Raw genomic sequence first — 24,362 nt, 5'->3', positions numbered from 1 at the left:
TCCAACGCCTATTTATTTTTTCCCTTTTTTATGTTACATTCTTGTCTGTTTACTTTTTAAATTTTACCTTGTTTATTGTCTGTCTGCTTTGGTAGGATACAAGCTTCATTAGGGTAGGGATTGCTATGTGCAGATATTCCCTAGAACAGGGTTGGCATTTAGGAGGCCCTCGATAAAGTTTTGTTGATCCCCTGAGGTCACCTTTTAACTAAATAGCAAGTTAGCTCAGAAAGTAAAGAATGATACCCTTGAGAACTGTGCTCTTAAAAAAGTAGATGAGACCAAATGGTCAACAGTGACTCTAAAGCATGGATGAGAAGGTGGGGGACAGTGAGACTTAAGTTAATGGAAATAGACTATCTAGAACAGAAATAATAAGAATGTTGACACAATGTGAAGAATTTAACTAATCTCACTGAAAAACGTGTAGAAATTGTTGAATAGGACCTGGTTTTTTGTGTGTACTTTCACCAAACATACAATAAAATATTTTTTAAAATTTTGTTGATTGTAACACAACAGTGCGATTCTTTTTTTCTCCCCATATATATTCAGATATGGAGGCAAAATTCAGAGAGAGAGATGAAAGAGAAATGCAGTTAATGAAGGCCAAGGAAAAACTGGAAAATGACATTGCAGAAATAATGAAGATGTCGGGAGATAATTCGTCTCAGCTGACAAAAATGAATGATGAACTGCGTCTGAAAGAAAAGTATGTGTGAATGTGGTCATGGTAGGGCCTACGTTGGACTAGGCTCTGGAGCAAGAGCTGGATGGGAAGGGAGCCAGTATCTTCAGAACTGTTTTGTTTTAAAGTTTCCTGTCTCTTTTCCTTTCTCTTATTACCTCCATGTGTCCTTAAATAAACTAGTTAACCTTCTAAAATGCGTTTTTACCTATCCCACTAGTCAAGAAGGATAGGTTTTTTTACTTAGAAACCTTTTGATGACTTGTAAAGAAAAGTTAATAGTTTATCAATGCAATGCCATCTTTTACATGCAATGAAAACATTTTTAAAATTAATGGTAAACCCGTACCCATTGCCATCGAGTCGATTCTGACTCATAGCAACCTTATAGAATAGAGCAGAACTGCCCCATAGGGTTTCCAAGGCTATAATCTTGACAGAAGCAGACTGCCACATCTTTCTCCCGCAGAGTGGCTGGTAGATTTGAATCGCCGACCTTTCGGTTTGCAGCTGAGCACTTAACCACTGTGCCACCAGGGCTTCTCAAATTTAATGATAGGAACATTTATTTAGGGCTTACTAAGTGCCGTGCACTATGCTAACTGCTTTACGTGGAGTATGTTTTCTAATTCTCACAACAATCCTATGAGGTGAATGTATTATAATAACCATTTTAAGAAAAAGAAACGGGGGCTTGCTGAGGTGTTACGTGCCGTGCCTAGGTGGTGCAGCATGAAATGGCAGAGCCAGGTTTCCATCTAGACCGTCTGACTCCAAAGCTCTTGCTACACTGAATCCCTGCGTGGTACTTCCTCAACGCTAAAGCGTCTTGAATCTTAACACCTGTTCTAGTCTTTGTTCCGAGGTTCCCTTTGCTTTGTTTTCTTTAAGTAGTTGTTCTATTAAAAAAAAAAAAAAAACAAATGTTTTATTTTGTAAGGCAGAACCGTTCAGAGGACATTTTAGGACCATTAGAATTCTGATTCTTAAAGTGTTGCTACTGGCAGAGTTATATTCAACCCACACACAATTCGGAACCCGTGGGTGATGACGGGTGACCAGACCTTGGTTGGCCGACTTTGTTCAGACTAGCCAGGAGGCAGGTGCATCTACACAGGTGGCTGTGGCAGAGGGCCTTTCCATTTTGGTAGGTGTAGAACCCAGAGGTACCACTCAAATTTCCCTCCTGCATTCACCGCCCGATTCATTTAATAGCCCATTCTCTGGATGGCTGTTCCATGTTCTCTGAACATCTCTGTTGACCTCTTGGTTATCTTTAAGTAGAACTTCACATTATTTATTGTCATTTTTAGGTCTTTGGTTCTCAGAAAGCACTAGAATGACTTTTGATAATCTGGTCTGCTACAATTTGAAACTTTCTAAAGAATCATTTCCTTTAATGTACTAACCTTTTCACTAATTCTTTCCTTATTGATCTATTGATGCAAAATAATAAACTTTCATAATTACAGTGGTTATTCTAAATATTGTATTTATAACTAATGAAAATCATTAAAATTATTATTCAGGGCAAGTCATATTTATTTATTTGACTATTTCAGATGTTATTAATTACTCATAACTTTTATAATCATTAGTATAATTACTATTTATAGCATATTTTTAAAGTATAACTCAAGAAGTTAAAGCATGCTTAGGAAAAATTTGACACCTTGTATTGAAACCTATTCTAGATACGCAGAAGAATTACAGCAAAGACTTACAAAGGCAAACGATAATGCGAGCGTTCTACAGAGAACTATTGGGGAGATAACTCTCAAAGCTGAACAGAGCCAGCAAGAAGCAGCTAAAACGCATGAAGAAGAAAAGAAGGAATTGCAGAAAAAATTGCTGGACCTGGTAAGGAAAGAATGAATGGGACTGTTAGCTGGCAGGGAAGGAGGGGGCTGTACAAGCGTGCTAGATGACTCCTCCTTTTCCTTCGTGTGGGCTTTCTGCAGGAAAAGAGGATGGAAGTGAGCCACAACCAGTGTCAGGACTTGAAGGCCAGGTACGAACAAGCCAGTTCTGAGACAAAAACAAAGCACGAAGAAGTCCTGCAGGGCCTACAGAAGATGCTGCTGGCTACGGAGCAGAAGCTGAAGGCTGCTCAGGAGGAGAACGGTGACTTGTTGCGGGAGATGGAGGAACTGAGAAAACAAGCCGACAAAGCCAAAGTATGTTGTGGGGGGGCGGTCATTGCATTATTGCCTTCCCGCTCACCCTGGCTCTGCACCAAGGCTGTAAAGGGGCTTGGAAAATATCAGCAAAGGGGATGGGTGAGACTGGCCTTTAAAAATGTTAACCCTTTGAGTGCCTAACAGCATGGTGAATTACCTTTCCTACTGCTTCAAGTGTTTTGTCCAAACTGCCAGTCCTTCCCAGGGCTGGTGATGGTTACAGGCCTTCCCCTGGAATGTGCCATGTACCCATCACCCCCTCTGCTGCTTGTTTCCCAGCTGCCACAGAGACCCTTCCATTGCTGAGCTCTCTCTGCCTGCTTGCGATAGGCTCTATCGTGTGGGGAAGCACTCTCCTCTCGTCCTGGCCATCACTGCTGCTGCCCTGCACGAGGGTTAGGAGAGACGTGTTGCAGACAGGCACGCTGGAGACAGCCAAGCGAAGCCAGTGAGCAGGGAACCGAGAACTGGGGAGGGAGCCTAGCTGGGAGAGCAGAGCTCTCATAGGAAGAATTAGATTACTCTAGAAGGGGCTTTTCTGTGTTCCCAGGAGGGTACTGTGAGCTTATTGACAAGGCAGCTGGGTTTGAGGGCGGTGAGGAAGCCACCTATTACTAAATCAAAAATGTTAACCCTTGTTAAATGTTAATCACTGAATTTCATTTTATGGTGTCATGATTGTATCTGTGCCCCAGTATGCATTTTGACTCTGGTGACTGGATGAGGTTCAGCCTTCCTGCTACAATTTAACTTTTTCCTGCTCAAAGAAAAGTAAATCCTTGTCTTTAATTATTTTTATGGGTTAGAGAAAAGTTGATATAGGAGTTTAATAGAAAGAAAATATAAAAGAGCTTATGTAGGACTTGAAACAAATCCCATCGAAAACCTCCTGTTAAGTGGACTATGACACACACACACACACACACACACACACACACACACACACACACGAGAGTAGCTGTAATGTGTGAACTGGCTCATGTCCTTCAATGTCAGCTGATGAATAGATTCTTTATTTATGATATTTATTATCTGAATAATACTCTGAATTTACTCCAGAGTTCAGCAGATTTCTTCTAGATCGTAAGTATTTTAGGCTTTGCAAGCCGTACGGTCTCTGTCACAACTGCTCAACTCTGTTATTGTACTATGAAAGCAGCCATAGACAATATGTAAATGAAAGTGTGTGGCCGTGTTCCATTAAAACTTTATTTTAAAAAAAAGAGGCAGGCTGGCCATAATTTGCCGACCTCTGAGTGGTTTATGATTGGCTGCTAACCTGAAGGTTAGCAATCTGAACCCATCCAACCTCTCTGCAGAAGAAAGACCTGGTGAACTGCTTCCATAAAGATAACAGCCAAGAAAACCTACAGAACTCCATTCTACTCTGTAATGTGTGGGGTAACCATGAGTTGGGGGCCGACTCTGTGGCAGCTAACAACAATGATCTACTCCGTGCCTACATCGTGCTGGGCTCTGGGGAGATGACAGTGCACAGGATACAGTTCTTGCCTTCAGGGAGCTTACAGTCCAGAGGGACAGTCTGGCCAGTAAACAGTTGTTCCAGTGGGTTAAACAGAAGGCACTATGGAAGTAGGAGGTGCACGTATCCTGGCCTGAGGAAGTGGTGTTGGGGTGGTCAAACAGGGCCTTTTCAGAGAGGTCTTGAAAGTTTTAACGTAGTTAGAACATTCTGATTTTGATGAAGATTGACTGGTCCATTAGACCACTAAACATAAACGTTAACCCTTGTTAATTAGGTTTCTTCTTACCCCTGCTCCTCACTTATCGACTGTCTTATTATCCAACATTTCATTTATGACAATAGTAAAAAATCTACTGACTATTTTTGCACATTAACGATGTATGTCTGGCAGTAACCCTTTCATGACCAGTGGAGCATATAGCACCCACCTACATTTTCCTCCTCTTGGGTCCAAAAGGACATATGTATCCACATAATATTTTGTGATCTGATGTGGTCATCCTCCACTTTCACATAATGCTGATTTTCACGTAACGACCTGGTCTTTGGAACCTAACCATGTCAATAAGTGAGGAGTGGGTACATTTTGAAATGCATTTCAGATGGAAACCTTAAAATATACTTAGCGTGGCCCATTATGGGTTATTGTTCTTAGCTAACTTATTAAAATTTCAAAGTTTGTTCTAAAATTTTTATTTTTGTCAATCCCATATAACTCATATATAGACATTTTATTCCTTCATATTTTATGCCAGTAAATTTTATTACCTACTTAGTAAAAAAAAAAAAACAAAAACAAACCCATTGCTGTCGAGTTGATTCCAACTCATAGCAACCCTACAGGACAGAGTAGAAGTGCCCCATAGGGTTTCCAGGGAGCACCTGGTGGATTTGAACTGCTGACTTTTTGGTTAGCAGCTGTAGCTCTTAACCACTATGCCACCAGGGTTACAACTATGTAATATCAGGAGTATAATGGAAAAACCTTAATGAACAGCAGTAATTTCCCATTTTCCTCCTTGCTTTCAAAGCAAAAAATCTTAGCAATTAAAAGTGATCTTGTTGTGTGCCATGGAGTCGATTCTGACTCATAATAATCCTGTATGACAGTCTAAAACTGCCCTATAGGGTTTTCAGAAGAGGACATGGAACCAGGGATATCATTGCTGACGTCAGATGGATCCTGGCTGAAAGCAGAGAATACCAGAAAGATGTTTACCAGTGTTTTGTTGACTGTGCAAAGGCATTTGACTGTGTGGATCATAACAAATTATGGATGGGAATTCTAGAACACTTAATTGTGCTCATGAGGAACCTGTACATAGATTAGGAGGCAGTCATTCAAACAGAACAAGGGGATGCTGCGTGGTTTAAAGTCAGGAAAGGTGTGTATCAGGGTTGTATCCTTTTACCATACCTATTCAATCTGTATGCTGAGCAGATAATCCAAGAAACTGGACTATATGAAGAAGAACGGGGCATCAAGATTGGAGGAAGACTCATTAACAGCCTGCAGAATGCAAATGACACAATCTTGCTTGTCGAAAGTGAAGGGGACTTGAAGCACTTACTGATGAAGATCAAAGACCACAGTCTTCAGTATGGATTACACTTCAAGGTAAAGAAAACAAAAATCCTCACAACTGGACCAATAAGCAACATCGTGATAAACAGAGAAAAGATTGAAGTTGTCAAGGATTTTATTTCACTTGGATCCACTATCAACACCATGGAAGCAGCAGTCAAGAAATCAAAAGACGCATTGCATTGAGCAAATCTGCTGCAGAAGACTTCCTTAAAGTGTTGAAAAGCAAAGATGTCACCTTGAAGACTAAGGTGCGCCTGACCCAAGTCATGGTGTTTTCAGTCGCCTCATATGCATGTGAAAACTGGACAGTGAATAAGGAAGACTGAAGAATTGACGCCTTCGAATTGTGGTGTTGGTGAAGAATATTGAATAAACCATGGACTGCCAAAAGAACAAACAAATCTGTCTTGGAAGAAGTACAACCAGAATGTTCCTTAGAAGAAGGATGGCAAGACTACATTTCACATACTTTGGACATGTTATCAGGAGGGATCAGTCCCTGGAGAAGGACATCATGCCCAGTAGAGGGTCAATGGAAAAGAGGAATACCCTCAACAAGATAAATTGACACAGTGGCTTCATCAGTGGGCTCAAGCATAACAACGATCGTGAGGATGGCACAGGACCAGGCAGTGTTTCGTTCCGTTGTAGACAGGGTTGCTGTGGGTTAGAACTGACTCTGTGGCACCCAACAACAACAACATAGGATTTTCTGTCTGTGATCTTTATGGGAGCAGATCGCCAGGTCTTCTCTCCCATGGAGCCAGGGTTTAAACTACTGACGTTTCGGGGTTAGCAGCCTCGTGCTTAACCATTGTGCCACCAGAGCTCCTTAAAAGTTATCCTACCAAATTTAGGAATTGCTTTTATAACACTTTTAGAACCATGTCCTTGAAGCCTCTGCTTCAGCCCCCTGTAGGGGATCTCATGACCTCATTTAGTAACAGGATCCACTTTTGGAAAGCTTTAATTTGTAAAAATATTTTCATTGCACCCAGTTGAAATCTGCTTCTCATCTTGTATATAAAAGATGCCTACATTTTCCCTTTTCCACATGCTGACCATCAAAACTTTCTCTTCTCCATGTAAAACCCTTCCAGTTTTCTGAGCCATTCAACATGAGATATCATTTCCAGGCAAACTTTTGCTTTCAGGTCCTTTGTCTGGACAGACTCCTATTTTTCAGTGTTTCCCATAAAATGTGTCAGCCTGACCACACCATAGCATTCTAGTAGTTTGTGGAAGATTGCATTAATTTTGTTTGTTGGTTTTTTTTTACAAGGGTCATTGGCTGAAATGACCAGGATTGTGCTCCCCCCAGAGATGTCTGGATTTCAGTGGATCTCAGTTTGTCAACAACACTGGCTCCCAGACTCTTGAGAATCTGATGAAAGCTATGGATATTTTCCCCAGAAAAGTTACATGTGCACCCCACAGTCTCCAGCTTCAGGAGGTTCTTGGGTCCCACAAAGCCTCCATGTTCCCTAGTTTAATAGCCAAGGGTCCGTAGCTGTGCTGTCCGATGCAGTAGTCACTAACCACGTGTGGCCGTTCACACTTAAATTAGTTAACTGTAAGTTAGTTAAAATTTAATAAAAGCACAAATACATTTCCTCAGTTGCACTAGCCACATTTCAAGTCACATGTGGCTGGTTGCTCCCGTATTGGACAAAAGTTAGACATAATGGTCAGATCATTTTATAAATCAGTATGTTTGTTAAAGTCCGTTCATTTTAGCTACCAAAGCCTAGCGAATTAGACTGCACTTTTAATAAGTTATGTATACTATTGAGACTCAATCATTCTCAGGGCAGTAGTTCTTGTTAGTAAGTAAGATCCTGCAGTTAATTTGTAAAAGCAACTGTTTCTTCTCCCTTGCCCCTATTTTTGGTTAAAAAAAAATCCTCACTTTTTGTAGTTGTTTGAATTGTGTTTTAAAAAGTAATTATTCTATGAATCATTTCTATGCTAGAAATAATGAGAATGGCGGTAAAGAATCTTATGACTTTATGTCAGAATCAATCTACTGTTTTTATCTAATACCGCTAGCTATCAGGAATAATTTTACAAGTTGTCTTGAAGACACAGTAAGCTAGCAGATAAATATGCACTTTGCAAAGATGACCTTACTTTGTATTATCCTTTTATGGGTTCCGTTCTTCCCCTAGTTAGCAAAATAGTTTCGATGATGCTTATTGTTAAAAAAAAAAAAATTAACCTTTTATGATTTAGGTTGCATTAAGTTATTTGGGCTTGCATTTGTCTGCTTGATTTCATTTTTGTTTCCATTCTTTCCATCTTTTGTTTCTGTAGTCGCTAACCTATTTGTTAACATCAGCCAAAAAAGAGATTGAACTAATGTCAGAAGAGCTGAGGGGTCTGAAATCAGAGAAGCAGCTTCTTGCACAGGAGGGAAATGCTTTAAAGTTAGAGAAAGGTTCACTTTTATCAAAGCTTGTAGAGGTGGAGGCCAGAATAACTTTGCTTCAGGAAGACCAGCAGAAACTGTGGTCAGTAAATGAAACTCTTAATTTAGAAAAGGAGAGAGCCTTAGAAGAAAAGCAAGATGCTGAGAAGCTTTATCAGGAGGAACATCTCAATAAAGAAGCTCTGGCTGTTGAAAGAGAGAAATTGCTTGAAGAAATCAATCTTGCACAGGAAGAACTCTTGAAGATAAATATGGAAAATGACTCTTTGCATGCTTCCAAGATGAGCATGCAGGGACTCATAGAAGAGCTTCAATTCAGCCAAGAAACTTTGATTGCTGTATCTGAGAAGGACCGGGAAGAGAAAAAGCACATGGAGGATCAGATCAAGAGGCTTGCCACTGAGAACCTTCTCTTGGCTAAAGATAAGGACGAAATTATTCAGAAGCTTCAGAGCTCTTATGAGGAGCTCGTCAAAGACCAGAAAGCCTTGGTACAAGAGATTGAAGATCTTACAACTGAGAAAAAGTCAGCTTTAGAGAAACAGTGTAGTCTTGATACCATGTGCCTGGCCTTAAAGATAGAAAGAAATAATCTCCTTCAGAACAACAAAGATCTGCAGTTTGAGAAGGACTCACTGCTTCAAGGTCAGGAAAAGCTGAACGCCAACCTGGAGGCCACCCTCCAGGCCAAACAGCAGCTCAGCACAGAGGCCAGAGAGCTACACACACGGTTGGACGACGCCGGCAAAGCTCTGAGAAAGACCGAGCTGGAGACCCTGCAACTTCAGGCCACGAACACGAGTCTCGCAAAGCTCCTGGAAGAAATTAAGACCAGCCGGGAGATCACAGACTCTGAGTGCATCCAGCTTCTGCACGAGAAAGAAACCCTGGCCTCATCCGAGAGAAGGCTCTTGGCTGAAAAAGAAGAGCTTTTAAGTGAAAATAAGATCCTCACAGAAAAACTCAACAAATGCTCAAAAGAGGCTGTCCATATCGAGATGAGCCTGAGCGAGAAGATCACGTACCTAACTTCTGAGAAGGAGATGGCTTGTCAGAAAATTAATAAGCTCAAAAAGCAGCAGGAGAGTCTCTTGAGAGAAAAATCCACACTGGAAATGCAAAATGGAGATTTACTTGCAGAGAGAGAAAATTCCATCAAAGCCATCGGAGAACTTAAAAGGAAGTATGATCAAGAGTCCACGAACAGAAGAATAATCATACATGAGAAGATGAAACTACTCGGTAGTCTGGATGCCCTGAAGAAAGAGCTTCAAGAAAGAAAAAAGGAAAACCAAGAACTAGTGGCCAGCAAGTGTGATCTCTCTTTGATGCTGCAAGAAGCTCAAAATGCCAGAAAGAATCTAGAAAAAGAACACACTAGCATATTGCAGGCCAAGGAGAGTTTGGATGTTGAACTTAAGACTTGTTGTTCTGAAAATAACATTTTGCTGAGGGATGGGCTGAATCTGCAAGAAGAATGTCAGAAATTAAATGAGGACATCCGTGCAGTGCAGCAGTCCTTGCTCCTTGAGAAAGAAGCTAGAGCAAAAGAAAAGGAGTCATCCCTGTATGAAAACAATAAGCTCCATGGGAGAATTGTGCTGCTGGAGCAGGAGGTGCAAGAGCTAACGGCGTGTACTAAGGAGCTCCAGTCTGAGAAGTTTGTGCTAATCCAAGAGAAGACCAAATCAGAGCAAAAAGTCGCAGAGATAATTAAGGAAAAGGAACTCTTGCGTGCAGAAACAGCTCAGCTTGCCACCAACATCGAGACTCTGAAAAGCGATTTTGCCACCTTGTCCAAATCCAAGTTAGAGTTGCAGGAACTGCACAGCTGCCTCACCAAGATCCTGGAAGACCTCCGCCTGAACCATGAGGTGACCTTGGCTGAGCAAGCTAAGGTGGTGCAGGACAATAAGGACCTCCTGACCGAGAAGAGAGAAATGATGCTGGAGAAGGACGAGCTCCTGAAGGAGAAGGAGAAGCTGGCAGAGAGCTACTTCATCCTCCAGAAAGAGATTAGCCAGTTGGCCAAAACCAACAGCCATATTTCAGCCAACCTCCTGGAATCTCAAAACGAAAACCGTACTTTGAGGAAAGACAAGAGCAAGCTTACTCTTAAAATCAGAGAGCTCGAGACTCTTCAGACATTTACGGTAAAGTGAGAGATTCAAGTATCGAGCACCTGGTACTACTAACACTGGGCACTAACTGTAGTGGCTTAGGGGATGTTTCTTCATTTCCACATACGTAAATCCACCCCATCAAGTCAGTTGCTTCTATATGTCAAGCTGTTTATTACAATATGAAAGGGCGGTTCTTTACTAAATGTCTAATTGCAGTAGTCCCTACCTATTTGAAAACATTTTAAACTGTGAATAAAAAAGACATATTTTAATTGAAGAAAAACTTTTTGTAGAAGAGTAACTGTAGTTCTGAAAGGCTTACGAGCAACAGTAAAATGGGCACATGTTGAAATAATATTTTTTATTTGGCTTTTACTATGTTTATCCATTTGGAGTTGGAAGATTCCCATGAAATCTCCATGGCTGATAATAGAGAGGATATAATGCAGAATTCCCATAAACTTTATTAGACCAAATGAAATCGTAAGCAAGTGCCTAAAAAGATTTCAATTTATTTTTATTATTATTTTTGATACCTAGCGGCTCAAGCTCCGCCTCCATATGCTATTATCTGTTTTTATTCACAGCCGTGTTTATATTCATTACCCACAGCCTCTCACATAGATTTTTCCCTTCTGTACTTCTCATTAAATGCTTGAGTCTTTTGTTATCATTGCCCAAATAATTTTCAGTTGAAAAATTCCCAGCCTAAATTCTGAGAGGTTTCAAAAAGCCTCACATTTGAAATATTTAAAATAGTGTTTTAAGTTTACAACAATTAATATTGTTAGAAGCAGATTAGGGGAAAGTTCAGCTATATAGAGGCTACTCTTTATTATCACTGGACATTTTTTGCAGACAGAAGTTAAAGAGGTGAGCATAACTCTCAGTATAACTTGGAATCAGTAGGTTTAGGGAGGTCTGAAAATACACAACTCTCAGATGACAATTGACTGATGGAAAAATGGCATGGGAAGGGCCTGTAACTTTGTTCTCCTTCGAAGTAAAGACCTTCCATGTCTTGGGCTGTTTGTTTTAGCCTTGGATTGGAGCCTGCCTCACATTCTGGGGACTCCCTTAACCACATAGACAGTGAATGAGAGCACAGCCTGACCATCCCCTAGCGGTGTTGGCGAGGGGTGTCCTTGTTTCTCATAGTGCCTTCTGTGTTTAGGCCGCCCAGACCGCAGAAGATGCCATGCAGATCATGCAACAGATGACCAAAGAGAAGACCGAAACCCTGGCCTCCTTGGAAGATACCAGGCAAACAAATGAAAAACTCCAGAATGAAGTAATCAGATTTGAATGGCTTTTTGTGCAAAGAACAGCTTACCGACTTCACGGAAGTATTTGATCACTAACTATGTTTTGAAGTGTGGCCTTACACAGGTTTGACGTATGTTAGTGGAAATGAATGTACACTGGAGCCATGGTAATATCTAATAAAGTCCATTACTTCATTACTTATTTAGTAGGATCAACCTTAAAACATTGAGGGTAAATCTCCAATAGTGTGGCTTCCTAGGATAACTGCTCCATGATAGAGCTAATGAGACAAGGTCCTGGTGGTATTCTCTAGTTTTTGTATCCTTTATCTTGAATCACATATTTTTTTCCTCAACTTCTCTCCAGCTTTGAACCCCTAAATCCCATGCCTCAGCTCTGAGTTTAATGTGGGCCTTTTCTTGGCCTAATCCAAAATGGATTCCCTTTTGTGTCATCTCGAATTAGTCATTCCTGGGGCTGGGGCGAATTTGTGGCATCAGTATATTTGATTCTGTCCACAAGTGGCATTTCTCATTCTTCTGCCTGTCTTTGATCCCTCTGCTCCCACCCTCCCAACTCATACTAACCCTTTCTTTAACTGGAAAGCTATTACCTAAATCCTAAGCATATTGAGTCCCTGGAATACTTCTGTGAAGTTCTACAGAACTACAGATGCTTTTCTAAGTGACAGGCAGATGAGACCCTAAGGAGTTAAAGCAGGGAGATGGTGGCCAAACTGAATAGCTGCTGTTAAAGACTAGACCTTCTCATTAAGGGAGGTCAGAGACTGTATTCTGTAAAGACATGACTATTTTGAGATAATTATAGGGCAAATAAACAAAACAATACAGAAGGGAGTCCATTTATAGAACTGACAATCCAAAGACTTAAACTAAAAATATAAAAACATTTAAAAAAATCATAGATGATAATAAAATTAGAAGCTAAATAAATGAGAATATTTTGGGGCATGTCCCTGACCTTTGAGGATGGAATCAGGGAGAATTGTGTCTTTCCATAGCAGGCCCCTTGGTATCTTCATTGTAGCCAAAACACAAGGCTGGATGAGTCATTTTTTTGGACCCATTATGATATTTCGTTTTCTTTGTTCTGTGATTCTGGAATGTTAGAAGGCCTTAAAAGGAAGGCGGTGGTAGTAGAATGAGGAAGACACCCTCTGGGAGTCCTGAGCGTGGTCTGTGACATGGCAAGAGTTTCTCTGGCTGCAGGAGACAACTCCACAGGCCCAGAAGCCAGCATTCCCCGGGAGCGCGTTCTGTAGTGGAAGGTCCATAACGAACCCCTCATCCTGGGTGGGGCTCCGCACCCGGAAGCCAGCCACCTGCCGGGACGTGTGGGCAGTCACACCCCTACTTGTTCCAGTAGCATGTCTGGCTTTTCCACCAGGGGCCGGGCCCTGAGCTGTCTGCATCCCCTGTGGGCAGATGGTGGGCCTGAGTGTGTGTGAGTGCCTGTCAGTCTCACCTTGTGGCTTTTTGTCCTTTCCACGGATCACTCAGTCTTTTCCCATCTGCAAATATTTTTGAGCCAAAGGAATAATTTCTTTATTGAAGACTATGTCAGTTTGATACTGACATTGAAAAATGTCCTGTCCTAAATGAATAATCTATGGGGAAGGAAAGAAATTTTGTTTCATTACAAAGAATAATCTTTGCTGATGTCAAGCCTTTGCGTTTCATTTCATGCTTTATTTATTTATTTATTTATTTTTAAGATGAATTGTACTTGAATAGCAATTACAATGACAGGCAAAAAACCGAGACCTGTACACAAGGTGAAGTGACACTTTGGTTTTAATTTATGTAGCAATTTAATTTGACATATTGGCCAAGTACAGGAAATGTCTGACTAAATCTAAGGAGGAGATTTGCTGCTTATAATAGATTTGGTCATTTTAATCTCTTCACCCAGGTGATTCCCTTTTGCTTTTTGCAAGTGACTAATCTCAGATGTCTTTTTGCTTCAAGTTTTCATGAGTAGTTTGTCTATCCAGACATGTCATTGGAAAATGAAATCATTTCATGAAGTTTTTTTCTCTTGGTCTTTAAGTTGGATACACTTAAAGAAAACAACTTGAAAAATGTGGAAGAGCTGAACAAATCAAAAGAACTTCTGACCGTAGAGAATCAGAAAATGGAAGAATTCAGGAAAGAAATGTAAGTTTATCTCCTTTGAGGGAAATCATGGCACTTTCTTTAAATTGCAAAAGTGAAAAAAAACAACACTAATTATTTAAAAGAATCCTGGAAAAGCATATAAAGTAAAAAGTAATTGTCACCCTCCTCCCCTGTACCCCAAGCTCCGTTGCATACCCCAGAAGTAACCACTATAACCACTGTTAGGTCAGAACTACAGCTAAGGTAAGGGATTGGGATGAACGTGATGGAAGCCAGTGAGTCATAACATTTGGGATTCAAATGACTTTGTAAAGTCTTATGAAAATATGAGTAGAATCAGAGTTTTAAAATACTGTGTTTACAAGATAACCAGTCTTAACGTTTGGAATCATCAGACTCTTTATTAATAAATCCCTTAAAATTCTATCTTTAAAAAAAAAAAAAAGGCATCAAGTCACTTTCAGGGTTATCAGTAATCTTGATTTTAAGAGTAATCATCTTCTGGCATGGACATTAAGTGGGCAGGATTTTGCAAGACTCTTTATAACTAAGGTTTACACATCAGTCTGCTACCAGATTTTGGGCAGATTGATGGTTCACAGTTCCTTTGTGGAATACTCCACTTGGTCCTTGCCATTCAGGTTTGATGATTGTGGTAGTTGGAGATTGGCATTTATCTGACAGGTTAAGTGATGGTGACCCTGTAGATTTCATCTTGCTCTTCTTTTCTGATAACTACATTATCAATTGTGTGATATTAAAAATTTAAAAGTCAGTTAATCCGGTTATTGTAGAGTATGTCCTTTGTGCGAAGCACAGTTAAGCTAGGAAGAACACAAAGATGAATTACATGTGGTCCTACCCTCCAAGGGTTTCTATCATTTATCTCCAGTTCTAATAAAACAAATGGATGAGATTCAGACGAAGACAAAAGCATCACCTAGAAGGAGTAGATGGTGCCCAGCTACCACCAGCAACGACTCTGACAGGGATCACAATTGAGGGTTCCGGACAGAGCAGGAGAAAAATGTAGAACAAAATTCAAATTCACACAAAAGAAGACCAGACTTACTGGTCTGACAGAGACTGGAGGAACCCCTGAAACTATGGCCCAGGACACCCTGCTAACTCAGAACTGAAGCCACTCCTGAAGTCCACCTTTCAGCCAAAGATTAGACAGGCCTATTATAAGACAAACAATAACACAGGTGAGGAACGTGCTTTTTAGTTCAGTCAAGTATACGAGACCAAATGGGCAACACCTGCCCAAAAGCAAAGACGAGAAGGCAGGAAGGGACAGGGAACCTGGACGAATGGACACGGGGAACCCAGGGTGGAAAGGGAAAGGGGGAGAGTGCTGACACATTGCAGGGATTGCAACCAATGTCACAAAACAATTTGCGTATAAATTTTTGAATAAGAAACTAATTTGTGCTGTGAACTTTCACCTCAAACGCAATCAAATTAAAAACAAAAAACAAAAGCATCAGTTCCAAACTGCTGTTGTTAAATAGCAATCCTCAATGCTCTTGTTCATCGAGCTGAGATTAAACGAGTGTTTGTCTAGTTCTTCTGAGGGTTTGCTCTTAAGACCCTCCTAGAAATAATGTGGTATCTGGGCTCCTCACCTGAGGAGGTGCACAGCTCGTGGTATTGATGATTGATCCCTTCAGTCTTGGTTTGAATGATACGTCTCTAGATTAGGTTTAAGAAGTCCTGGTGGCACTGTGGTTAAAGCGCCCTTCTGCTAACCAAAAGCTCTGCAGGAAAAAGATGCTGCAGTCTGCTTCCATAAAGATTACAGCTTTAGAAACACTATGGGGCAGTTCTACTGTGTCCTATCGGGTTGCTAGGAGTCCAAATCGACTGGACAGGAACGGGTTTAGATTAGATTTAACCAGTTCCCAGGAATCCGATTTACAGAGATTTATATAATTGTGATGATGGCCGTCAGGAGGTGCTTAAAGCTCTTTGCCTGCCACAGCCAAATATCACAAATAGGTATCGGGTCACTGTGAGGGAAAACCAAGCAAGTATCCGTTGAGTTACATTCAGAGAGGGCAGGTGCACTTACAGGTTAGGAGCGTTCCGCCGTGACTCGAGTGGTTGTGGTAACTTGGAGCGTTCTGGAGCTCACGGGTGACTGTAGTTCATTTGTGTCACACAGGCGGCCCGTGAGGGAGGACCTGAGCAGCGTGCGGCAGCTGCCCCGCCAACCTCCCACAGCCATAATCCCACCTCTGAGCTCTTGGGGCCGTACTAGGTAATGGAAGGGGCCAGGCCACAGTGGTGCTAGTCAGGAGGGCTCTTGGGAAGTAGGTATAAAACTCCCCTTTCCTGCAGTACTACTTAGAAGTCTTTTAAAAAAATTTTATTTTATTGTGGTAAAATGTATATAATATCCGTTTTGCCATTTTAGCCATTTTTAAGTGTTCACTGGCATTAATGACATTTACTGTGCTGTGCAACCTTCACCACACTCTAACTTCTAAAACTTTTTCATAACCCCTAACAAATTCTGTACTCATTAAGCAATACCTCCCCGTGCCCTTCTCTCCCCAGCCCCTGGTAAGCTAGAAGTCTTTTCTAGTGGTCATTGTACCAGTCTAGTGTTTAATTAAGTGGGGTCACCCTTTAATGTTCAACATCCTCACTAAATCCTTCTGAAGTTAATCGCCTGCCCTAATTAGTGTGGGATTGTTTTCACCTCTATTAAAAAACAAATTATTTTTGTCCCCCCTTCTTTGACTTGTTCCATAACATTATATTCAGCATATGCTAATTAATCGACCGACCCAAGTCATGGTATTTCAGTTGTCTCATCTGCACGCAAAAGCTGGACATCTAATCAGGAAGACCAAAGAAGAATTGATGCCTTTCAACTGTGGTGTTGGCAGAGAACATTGAATATACCATGGGCTGCCAGAAGAATGATCAGATCAGTCTTGGAAAAAGTACAGGCAGAATGCTCCTTAGAAGCAAGGATGGCAAGACTTCATCTCATGTGCTTTGGATATGTTACCAGGAGGGACCAGTCCCTGGAGGACATCATGGTTGATAAAGTAGAGGGTCAGCGAAAGAGAGGATGACCCTCAACGAGATGAATTGACACAGTGGCTGCAATGACGGGCTCAAACATAGCAACAATTGTGAGGATGGTACAGGCCTGGGCAGTGTTTTGTTCTGTTGTACGCAGGGTCGCTGTGAGTCGGAACTGACTTGACAGCACCTAGCAACAACCACAGATTAGTAGACTTAGGATGGATTGACAAGTAGAATGTCTGGAAATCAGTATAAATAATAAAATGTTAGTTTCGTGCCCATGGAAGCAGAGGATTGAGAGCAGGAGATTTTGACGCCAGCTGCTGTTGCTTTTGCTTGGCCTGCCGTCTTCCATGTCCTCTGATCCATGAGGGAAGTCGCTCGCTTGGTGAGGAGAAACAGACCACAGAGCAGACAGAGGACAGGCTACTTTGGATTCTCTACTGTTTTTCTGCCCACCACCTTGACCCACCGTAGTCTGGCAGGATTCTCAGCAGGAAGGAGGCACACTTGGAGACACAGTGGTAGCAAGTATCAGAAGCAGGTGGGGAGAGAGAGGGGAGTGCCGCGGGGAAGGAGTGCAGAGCTGTGGGTTTAAAAAGCTCCTGCACCCATGAGCTTTAGACTTGGTCAGGTTGTGATGACCATCTGACATAAAAGGAGCAGTGCTTCTCAAAAAACAAACAAAAGAAAAACTCAACAAACAAGAAAGTCATTTTGCTGTTCCTCAGTCCTCAAAGCCAGAGAATGAGCAGATGTTTGGTTTTTCTGTCTGTGAGGTTCTTTGCATCCTCCAGGCTTTCTTAGTATTCTCACCGGCCAGGACTGAGGTTCTTGGAGGAGAGTGTCACCTGTGTAGACATACGACTTCTGATAGGAACCACCTCCTACAGAATACGGTACTGGACACCGGTCCCTGGTAACTAGATGTTCCTCTGTACTGCTTACTAGACTGGTTTTAGGAAAATGCTTGATTTTTGTTAATGAGCTCCTGTTTTCAGTTAGAGAAAATAAAATGGTTTCTCTCTGGGGTACAATTTTGGATCTTAGGGAAAATGGTATAAGCTATCTAATTTTTGTCTTTAATTGCTCACCTGGCACAGTAATAAATCTAGAATATATTTAGCATGGTAATGAAGAGACTTTGGACGGATGGACAAGTAGAATGTTTGGAAATCAGTATTAACAATATTTATTTTGCCTCACAGTTTTAAAACTGACAGATTCTTCTATTCTGTTTCAAGATAACTTGTCATATAGAAAGAAAAGTAGTTTTAAAAATGGTTAGAAATATTTTCTGTAGGTATTTTCAGAATTATTCCTTAGAATATTCCAGAAATTCGGCTGTTAGAGCCTCATTCCTCTATGAAATGTGTGTACCCACTACCCACCCACTAGAGAAAAACGGAAAGGTGTTCTTAGATTTATGAGTCACAGCTGAGGCCCATCTGCCAGTTGTAACCCCAATTCTCTGGTTAGGGGCAAGTCTTACCCTTCCCTGAGCTTCAGTCTTTTCATCTTTTCAAATGTAAATAATAATGTTAGCCTTAGCCTTCCTAGGCTGTGGTGGTAGTGTTGTTAGGTGCTCTCAAGTGACTTCCGACTCACAGTGACCCTATAGGACAGAGTAGAGCTGCCCCATAAGGTTTCCAAGGAGCGGCTGGTGGATTTGAACTGTTGACCTTTTGGTTAGCAGCTGTGCTCTTAACCACTGTACCACCAGGGCTCCTCCCTGGGCTGTGATGAGGCTTAAATGAGAAAATACACATGAAAGCATTTTGTAAGTTTTTAAACATTAAACAAATATTGTTTTTATAGATCAATACCTTAGGACATTTTATCCATTTTTATACTTTTCAACATGGTTGTTTCTTTGGCTCCTCATTTTAATTTTCTTTCCTGTGGACTTCTAATATAAACCAAAGATGTACAAAATTTTAAAAGATGAAAACTTAAGCGAGAGGAAACAAGAGCACAGACTTATCACTTTGTCTGGCCACACAAATGCTGAGACTGAACAGCCCCAGGGAAGGGCAGTGACCACCTGGAAATAAAATGGTTGTCTGAGAACAGAGGTTTCATCTTAAGTAAGATCTGGTTTGTTGAGGATTGATGACCTTTGGCCAGAAGGTGAACTTTTTTGGGAAGACAAGCTAATTCAAACACGTAACCTGAGGCTGGTAGATTTTGTGAGTGTGTGTGTGTGTGTGAGTGTGTGAGTGTGTGTGTGTGTGTGTGTGTGTGTGTGTTTTATCCATAATTAAAATTAGGCCTCCCAGTTTTTGAATGACTATTACCTGAGGCTAAAATTCCCTCTTAGTTTTTCTTCACTGGCTAAATAAACATCTCTGTAAAAAGCCTAATTTAGTGTGTGAGGAGAATTTAGATTTAGGAGCTCTGTTCCCCTAAACCTTCCTGAGGTCATGCTGGTATGTATATTATAGGTGCATGACTATCCACAAACCTAAAGCGGGCAAACGCCGCCACCCATTAGACAATTGAAGTTAAGAATAGACGTGCTCGCTCATCAGCAGATGGTCCCACCCGGATGACTTGATTCAGAACTCACTGAGCCAGCTCACTAAGTGGGGTTCAACCAGCACAGACTCACTTAAAAGGCATAACTGCATACAGCCTTCTGTGGCATAAAACTAAAATCCCGTGACCAAATAAAATACCTTAAACATCCATGTGTAATTTAGGATGCATATTTTGGACTAATTTTAATATTGGGGAGATGTTTAATACATATACCTACTGCATGGTCATTTTATATGCCGACATTCCTTAAATATATTAGCAGGCTGTATTCTTGTTTGCTTCTTTTAATTACCGATTAGCATGGGAGAGAGAAGCCGGTAAAAGTGAAACACCTGTTACATAATTAGAAAACAGCATTTCCTGTGGGCACTTCTTGTTGCCCTAAAAATATGCTCAGATTCATGTCACCACTTGACTCCGACAGATACTGGCATATGGGACCATTGGATTTTTATTTTTGTCAGAAAAAACAGATTACAGATCGGCGCAATTAGACCAGAGTGCCTTGGCAGCAAATTAAGTAACTTTCTCAACGTTTCAGTGTCATTATGGAAATACCCCTAAAGACAGGAGGGCTTGCTGACCGTTTGTCGTTTGCTTTGTGTGAAGTTCCTTTCTGCATGGGGAGTAAGGGCAGTTAGTGTGGGTGGTAGGAGTGTAGGTGTAGTGTTTATTAGGTTTTTTAAAAAATGTAATAATTGTGGGTGGCAGTCCTTCTTTCAAGAGGTTGCCGCTGTTTGGCCCCTCCGGCCGGCAGATCCTCCTCAGTCTCCCGTTATTATAGATCCTATCAGGCACGTGACCCAGATGTATTTTCCTCAGTGCTGTGAAGCTGGTTGTCTCCCACAGTTTCCTTGCCTGTCTTGTTTCTATGGTAACCCTGCACTCACTGTCCTTGCAGAGAAACCCTAAAGCAGGCGGCAGCACAGAAGTCCCAGCAGCTCTCAGCGTTGCAGGAAGAGAACGTCAAACTTGCCGAGGAGCTGGGGAGGAGCAGGGACGCAGTCACAAGTCATCAAAAGGTCAGTGGGCCTTCGCTGGGGCTGCTGGCCTCTGCTGGGCTCTGCCGGGCTGATGGCTGTGCGCTGGAAGGTCGGGTCCTTCCCAGTGGGATTTCAGGTTACCTGCCTTATCTGTCTCCTTATTTTCACACATGCTGCCATAGGACTTCAGGTAGGAGTGGATTGACAGGTCCTTAAAACACACACACACACACACACACACCCACACGCACACACACATGCAAGCACACACGCACACACAAGACCCTGGGAACTTGCAAGAAAGTAGAAAATAAGATCTTTATTAGACAGTGTTATAGTCATGCATTTAAATGGAAAGAGACAATGTCTTCTCTCCACTACTGCTTGGATTTCAAAATGATTTGTTCTCCAAGATTTTTTTTTTTTTTTCCTCTCTCTCTTTCATCAAAATCGATTTTAAGGAAACAGATTTGAAGAGTGTGGATTTGGTGTGAGCGTTGGCAGCTGTTTTTAAATAGAACTCAGCTTTTCTTTAAAATTTTTTAAAAAAATGTTTTAAGCATTTTCTCATGGAGCTGTGTACATGAGTATGCGCATGTGCACTGATAGATGGAATGTGTGTTACAACTGGGATGGAATAAGCAAACCACAGCCCGTTTACTTCTGGGTATAAATTACGGAGATTTCAGACAGTTTACCAAACATTGAACGATAACTGAGTGTATAGAAAGCTGTAGTCTGCTTTTTTTTCCTCCTCCAACATTTGAATCAAAGTGTTAGACTGTTAGTTCATCTGACCTCAAAGCAGCAGCTCAAAAGTACATTTTTTTTTTTACAAGAATTTTGCTGTGTAGTCATTAATTCTTGAGCGTTACGTTCCAATGGAAAGGCATTTTCCCCCCAATATCTTTGCAAACACTGCTTCACTCACTTGGGATGAAGTACTTGGGGTAGTTGCTTCGAGTCCTTGCTGATGTGGTACAGTTTGTGCTGAAAGCACTTTTTGGAGCATTGATTTTAGACTTTACAATCTTCATTGTAGCTTTCCATAATTTTCTTACTTCATCAAAGAAATATCACATTTTCTCCAGTCTTCCAAGATGATGATGGTGCTGCTAGTGATAATAGCTCACATGTATTGACCCTTACTGTGGGGCAGGCACAAACAAATGATGGCTCCCTCTCACTTAGTCCTTACAGTAGGTCTGCGAGAGGGCACTATTACTATCCCCATTTGTAAAGGAGGAAATGGAAGCACAAAGAAGATTGTAATTTGCTCAGCATCATTCAGCTTGCAGGTGTCAAGATGTATCTGTCTTCTTCTCCTGACAGGGAACACAACAGAGCGTCCCTGATGGAGCAGGAGAAAAGTGGGGTGCAGAACTCAAATTCTACTAAAAAGACCAGACTTAATGGTTTAATTGAGACTGGAGGGACCCTGGAAGACGTGGCCCCCAGGCTCTCTGTCAGCCCAAAACTAAAACCATTCCCGAGGCCCACTCTTCAGACAAAGATTAGACTGGACTATGGGACGTAAAATGATACTCGTGAAGAGTGTGCTTCTTAGCTCAAGTAGATACATGAGATTAAACGAGCAGCTCTCGTCCGGATACAAGATGAGAAGGCAGAGAGGGTCAGGAGCTGGCTGAATGGACACGGGAAATCAGGGGTGGAGAGGAGGAATGTGCTGTCACGGAATAGGGAGAGCAATTAGGGTCACAAAACAATGTATGTATAAATTTTTGTATGAGAGACTAACTTGAATTGTAAACTTTCACTTGAAGCACAACAATTAAAAAAAAAAAGATTTAGCAACAACAACAACAAAAAAGATACCTGTCACCTTCTGATTTTGGTGAGGAGACAAATCAAAATGTCCTGATGCAATTAGGGATGCTGTACTCTGCTTGATCAGGATGTGAGAAATTGGAGTTCATGAAAAATAGAAACCCTTTGACCAAACTAGGTTCCTTTTTTTCTTTTTTCTTGGCACAAACTAGAGCATCTAAAACATTCTGTAGCTCCAGTGTCAGTGCATCTATAAGGACTCCCAACAGAAGGATCTCGGCTAAGTGCTGAGTCTGTTCCCGTCTTATGTTATTTCATTGTGGTAGAGAGAGTGGGAACCCTCACAGTGAGTCTGGATTCCAGAAACAGAAGGGACACATCCATCATCCACTCATTTGATGTTGGGCACTTTGCTGGGCTAATGGTCACACTTCTCGTTCCTGCCACTCAGGTAGAACTGGGAAGGGATCCGAGGAGGCATGGTGATCCCTTGGACACAGGTCTTTGGGGTTCTTTCCTGTCCCAGCAGCTCTGCTCTCTTTGCAGATTGGGATTTGAATTACCTTCCTTTTGAAAAGGTCTTGTGACCAAAAATTCGAAAATGAGCAACTTTCAAGGGTGTTATAAAATAGCACTCACAAGGAACAGCTAAGGAAGTGACTTGTCTTGAAGAAGGGGATGGCACATTGTGGGCTTTGTAGTTTTCTGTGTTTACTCACAAGAGAGAAACAAGTATGTGGGAACTAAGACACGATAGACTCTGCAGAGAGAGAGTGTTAAAAAGGGAGTAGGTACCAAGAGATTTCAGGTGATTCTCCCCTGGATGGATTGAAAATGGAGAGATCACCCATTTAAAATAGAAGCAACCACAGGTTAAAGAAGACTTTGATTAATTCATTGGCCTTTATTACTGCCCTATAATCTCCAAGAGTCTGGAAGAGTGTTCACCTCTGTAAAACTTCAAATTGTGACTTTGTTACTTTCTATACTTGAGCCATGCTATTGATCAGCTGTGTTCAGGAATATATTGCAGAGCCACAGTGTTCAGCAGAAACTCTATTTTTTTTTAAATAATTTATTTTTTTGTTGTTGAAAATTTGTACAGCAGAACATACACCAATTCAACAGTTTTTTCATGTACAATACACTGACATTGATTACATTCTTCAAGTTGTACAACCATTCTCACTGTCCTTTTCCAACTTATTCCTCCCTCATTAACATAAACTCACTGCCCCCTAAGCTTAGAAAACTTGAGTTTTTTTAAATAATATTTTATTGTGTTTTTGGTGAAAATTTACACTGTAAATTAGGTCCCAATTTGACAATTTTTATACAAATTGTTCAGTGACATTAGTTACATTTTTCATCATGTGTCAACATTGTCTTTAATTGCATTCTGGTGGTTCCATTTCCAGTGCTCTAGTTTCCCTGCCCCCTTATCTTCTCATCCTTGCTGTAGAGTAATTGTTGACCTTTTAGTCTCGTATAGATGGTTTTTTAGTAGAACACCGTGCTTACTGGTAATATCCTTTATTTTGTATGTTTTTTGCTAAAAGGTGATCTCAGGATAGTTTTGGTTCAAGGTTTAAAGAATATCTCAGGGCAATAGTTTCAGGAGTCCTAAACTGGTCCAGTAAGTTTGGACTTTTTAAGAGTTTGAGTTCTGTTCTGCATTGTTCCCCCCTTCTATCAGGGTCCATCTATTATGGCAGAAACTCTATTTTTTTAAAGAAATAATTTCAGTTGTATTACTATAGAGATATTTAGTATTTCATTCTGAAATTAAGACTAGACTGACATGGGATAGGTAAGTGCTAGCCTAGGTCCTGAGGTCTGTTCTGGTCCCTGTATTTAGTAGCATCATAATTCATTGGACTTTACTGAGCTGATTGCTTTCGCATCGTTTCATTGAATCATCACAACATATTCCTGAGATAGTGAGATGACTATTTTGTAGATGAGGAAAACTGAAATAATTCACCCACGATGCATAGCTAGTCAGAAGAGGAGTTGAGATTTAAACTCGCATGTGTCTAACCCAGAAGCCTGTTTTCCTTACTACTCCCCTACTCTGAGAGTAAAGCTTATTTCTACTTACGTCATAGTAT

General features: G+C 41.1%; 1 protein-coding gene across 15 annotated transcripts in view; it reads left to right on the top strand.

Annotated features, from left to right (window-relative positions):
• Nucleotides 1–24,362, top strand: part of CLIP1 (CAP-Gly domain containing linker protein 1) — a 135,583-nt gene that overhangs the window by 86,505 nt on the left and 24,716 nt on the right. For 14 of the 15 annotated variants that reach the window (XR_002825392.1, XM_004384968.2, XM_004384969.2 and 11 more), the window contains 6 exons: nt 556–712; nt 2,383–2,548; nt 2,650–2,865; nt 11,668–11,784; nt 13,830–13,936; nt 20,382–20,502. Coding sequence is in view for 14 of the 15 variants with exons in the window: in XM_004384968.2 (XP_004385025.1) it covers nt 556–712; nt 2,383–2,548; nt 2,650–2,865; nt 11,668–11,784; nt 13,830–13,936; nt 20,382–20,502 (884 nt within the window). In the remaining variant the exon portion in view is untranslated. The remainder of the gene's footprint in view (nt 1–555; nt 713–2,382; nt 2,549–2,649; nt 2,866–11,667; nt 11,785–13,829; nt 13,937–20,381; nt 20,503–24,362) is intronic. The other variant, XM_023739206.1, reaches the window with a different exon arrangement.

Source organism: Trichechus manatus, unplaced genomic scaffold (genome assembly GCF_000243295.1).
Source record: "Trichechus manatus latirostris isolate Lorelei unplaced genomic scaffold, TriManLat1.0 scaffold00131, whole genome shotgun sequence".
NCBI lineage: Eukaryota > Metazoa > Chordata > Mammalia > Sirenia > Trichechidae > Trichechus > Trichechus manatus.
The sequence above is the reverse complement of the archived record's forward strand: the minus strand, read 5'-3'. Positions and strand labels throughout refer to the sequence as shown.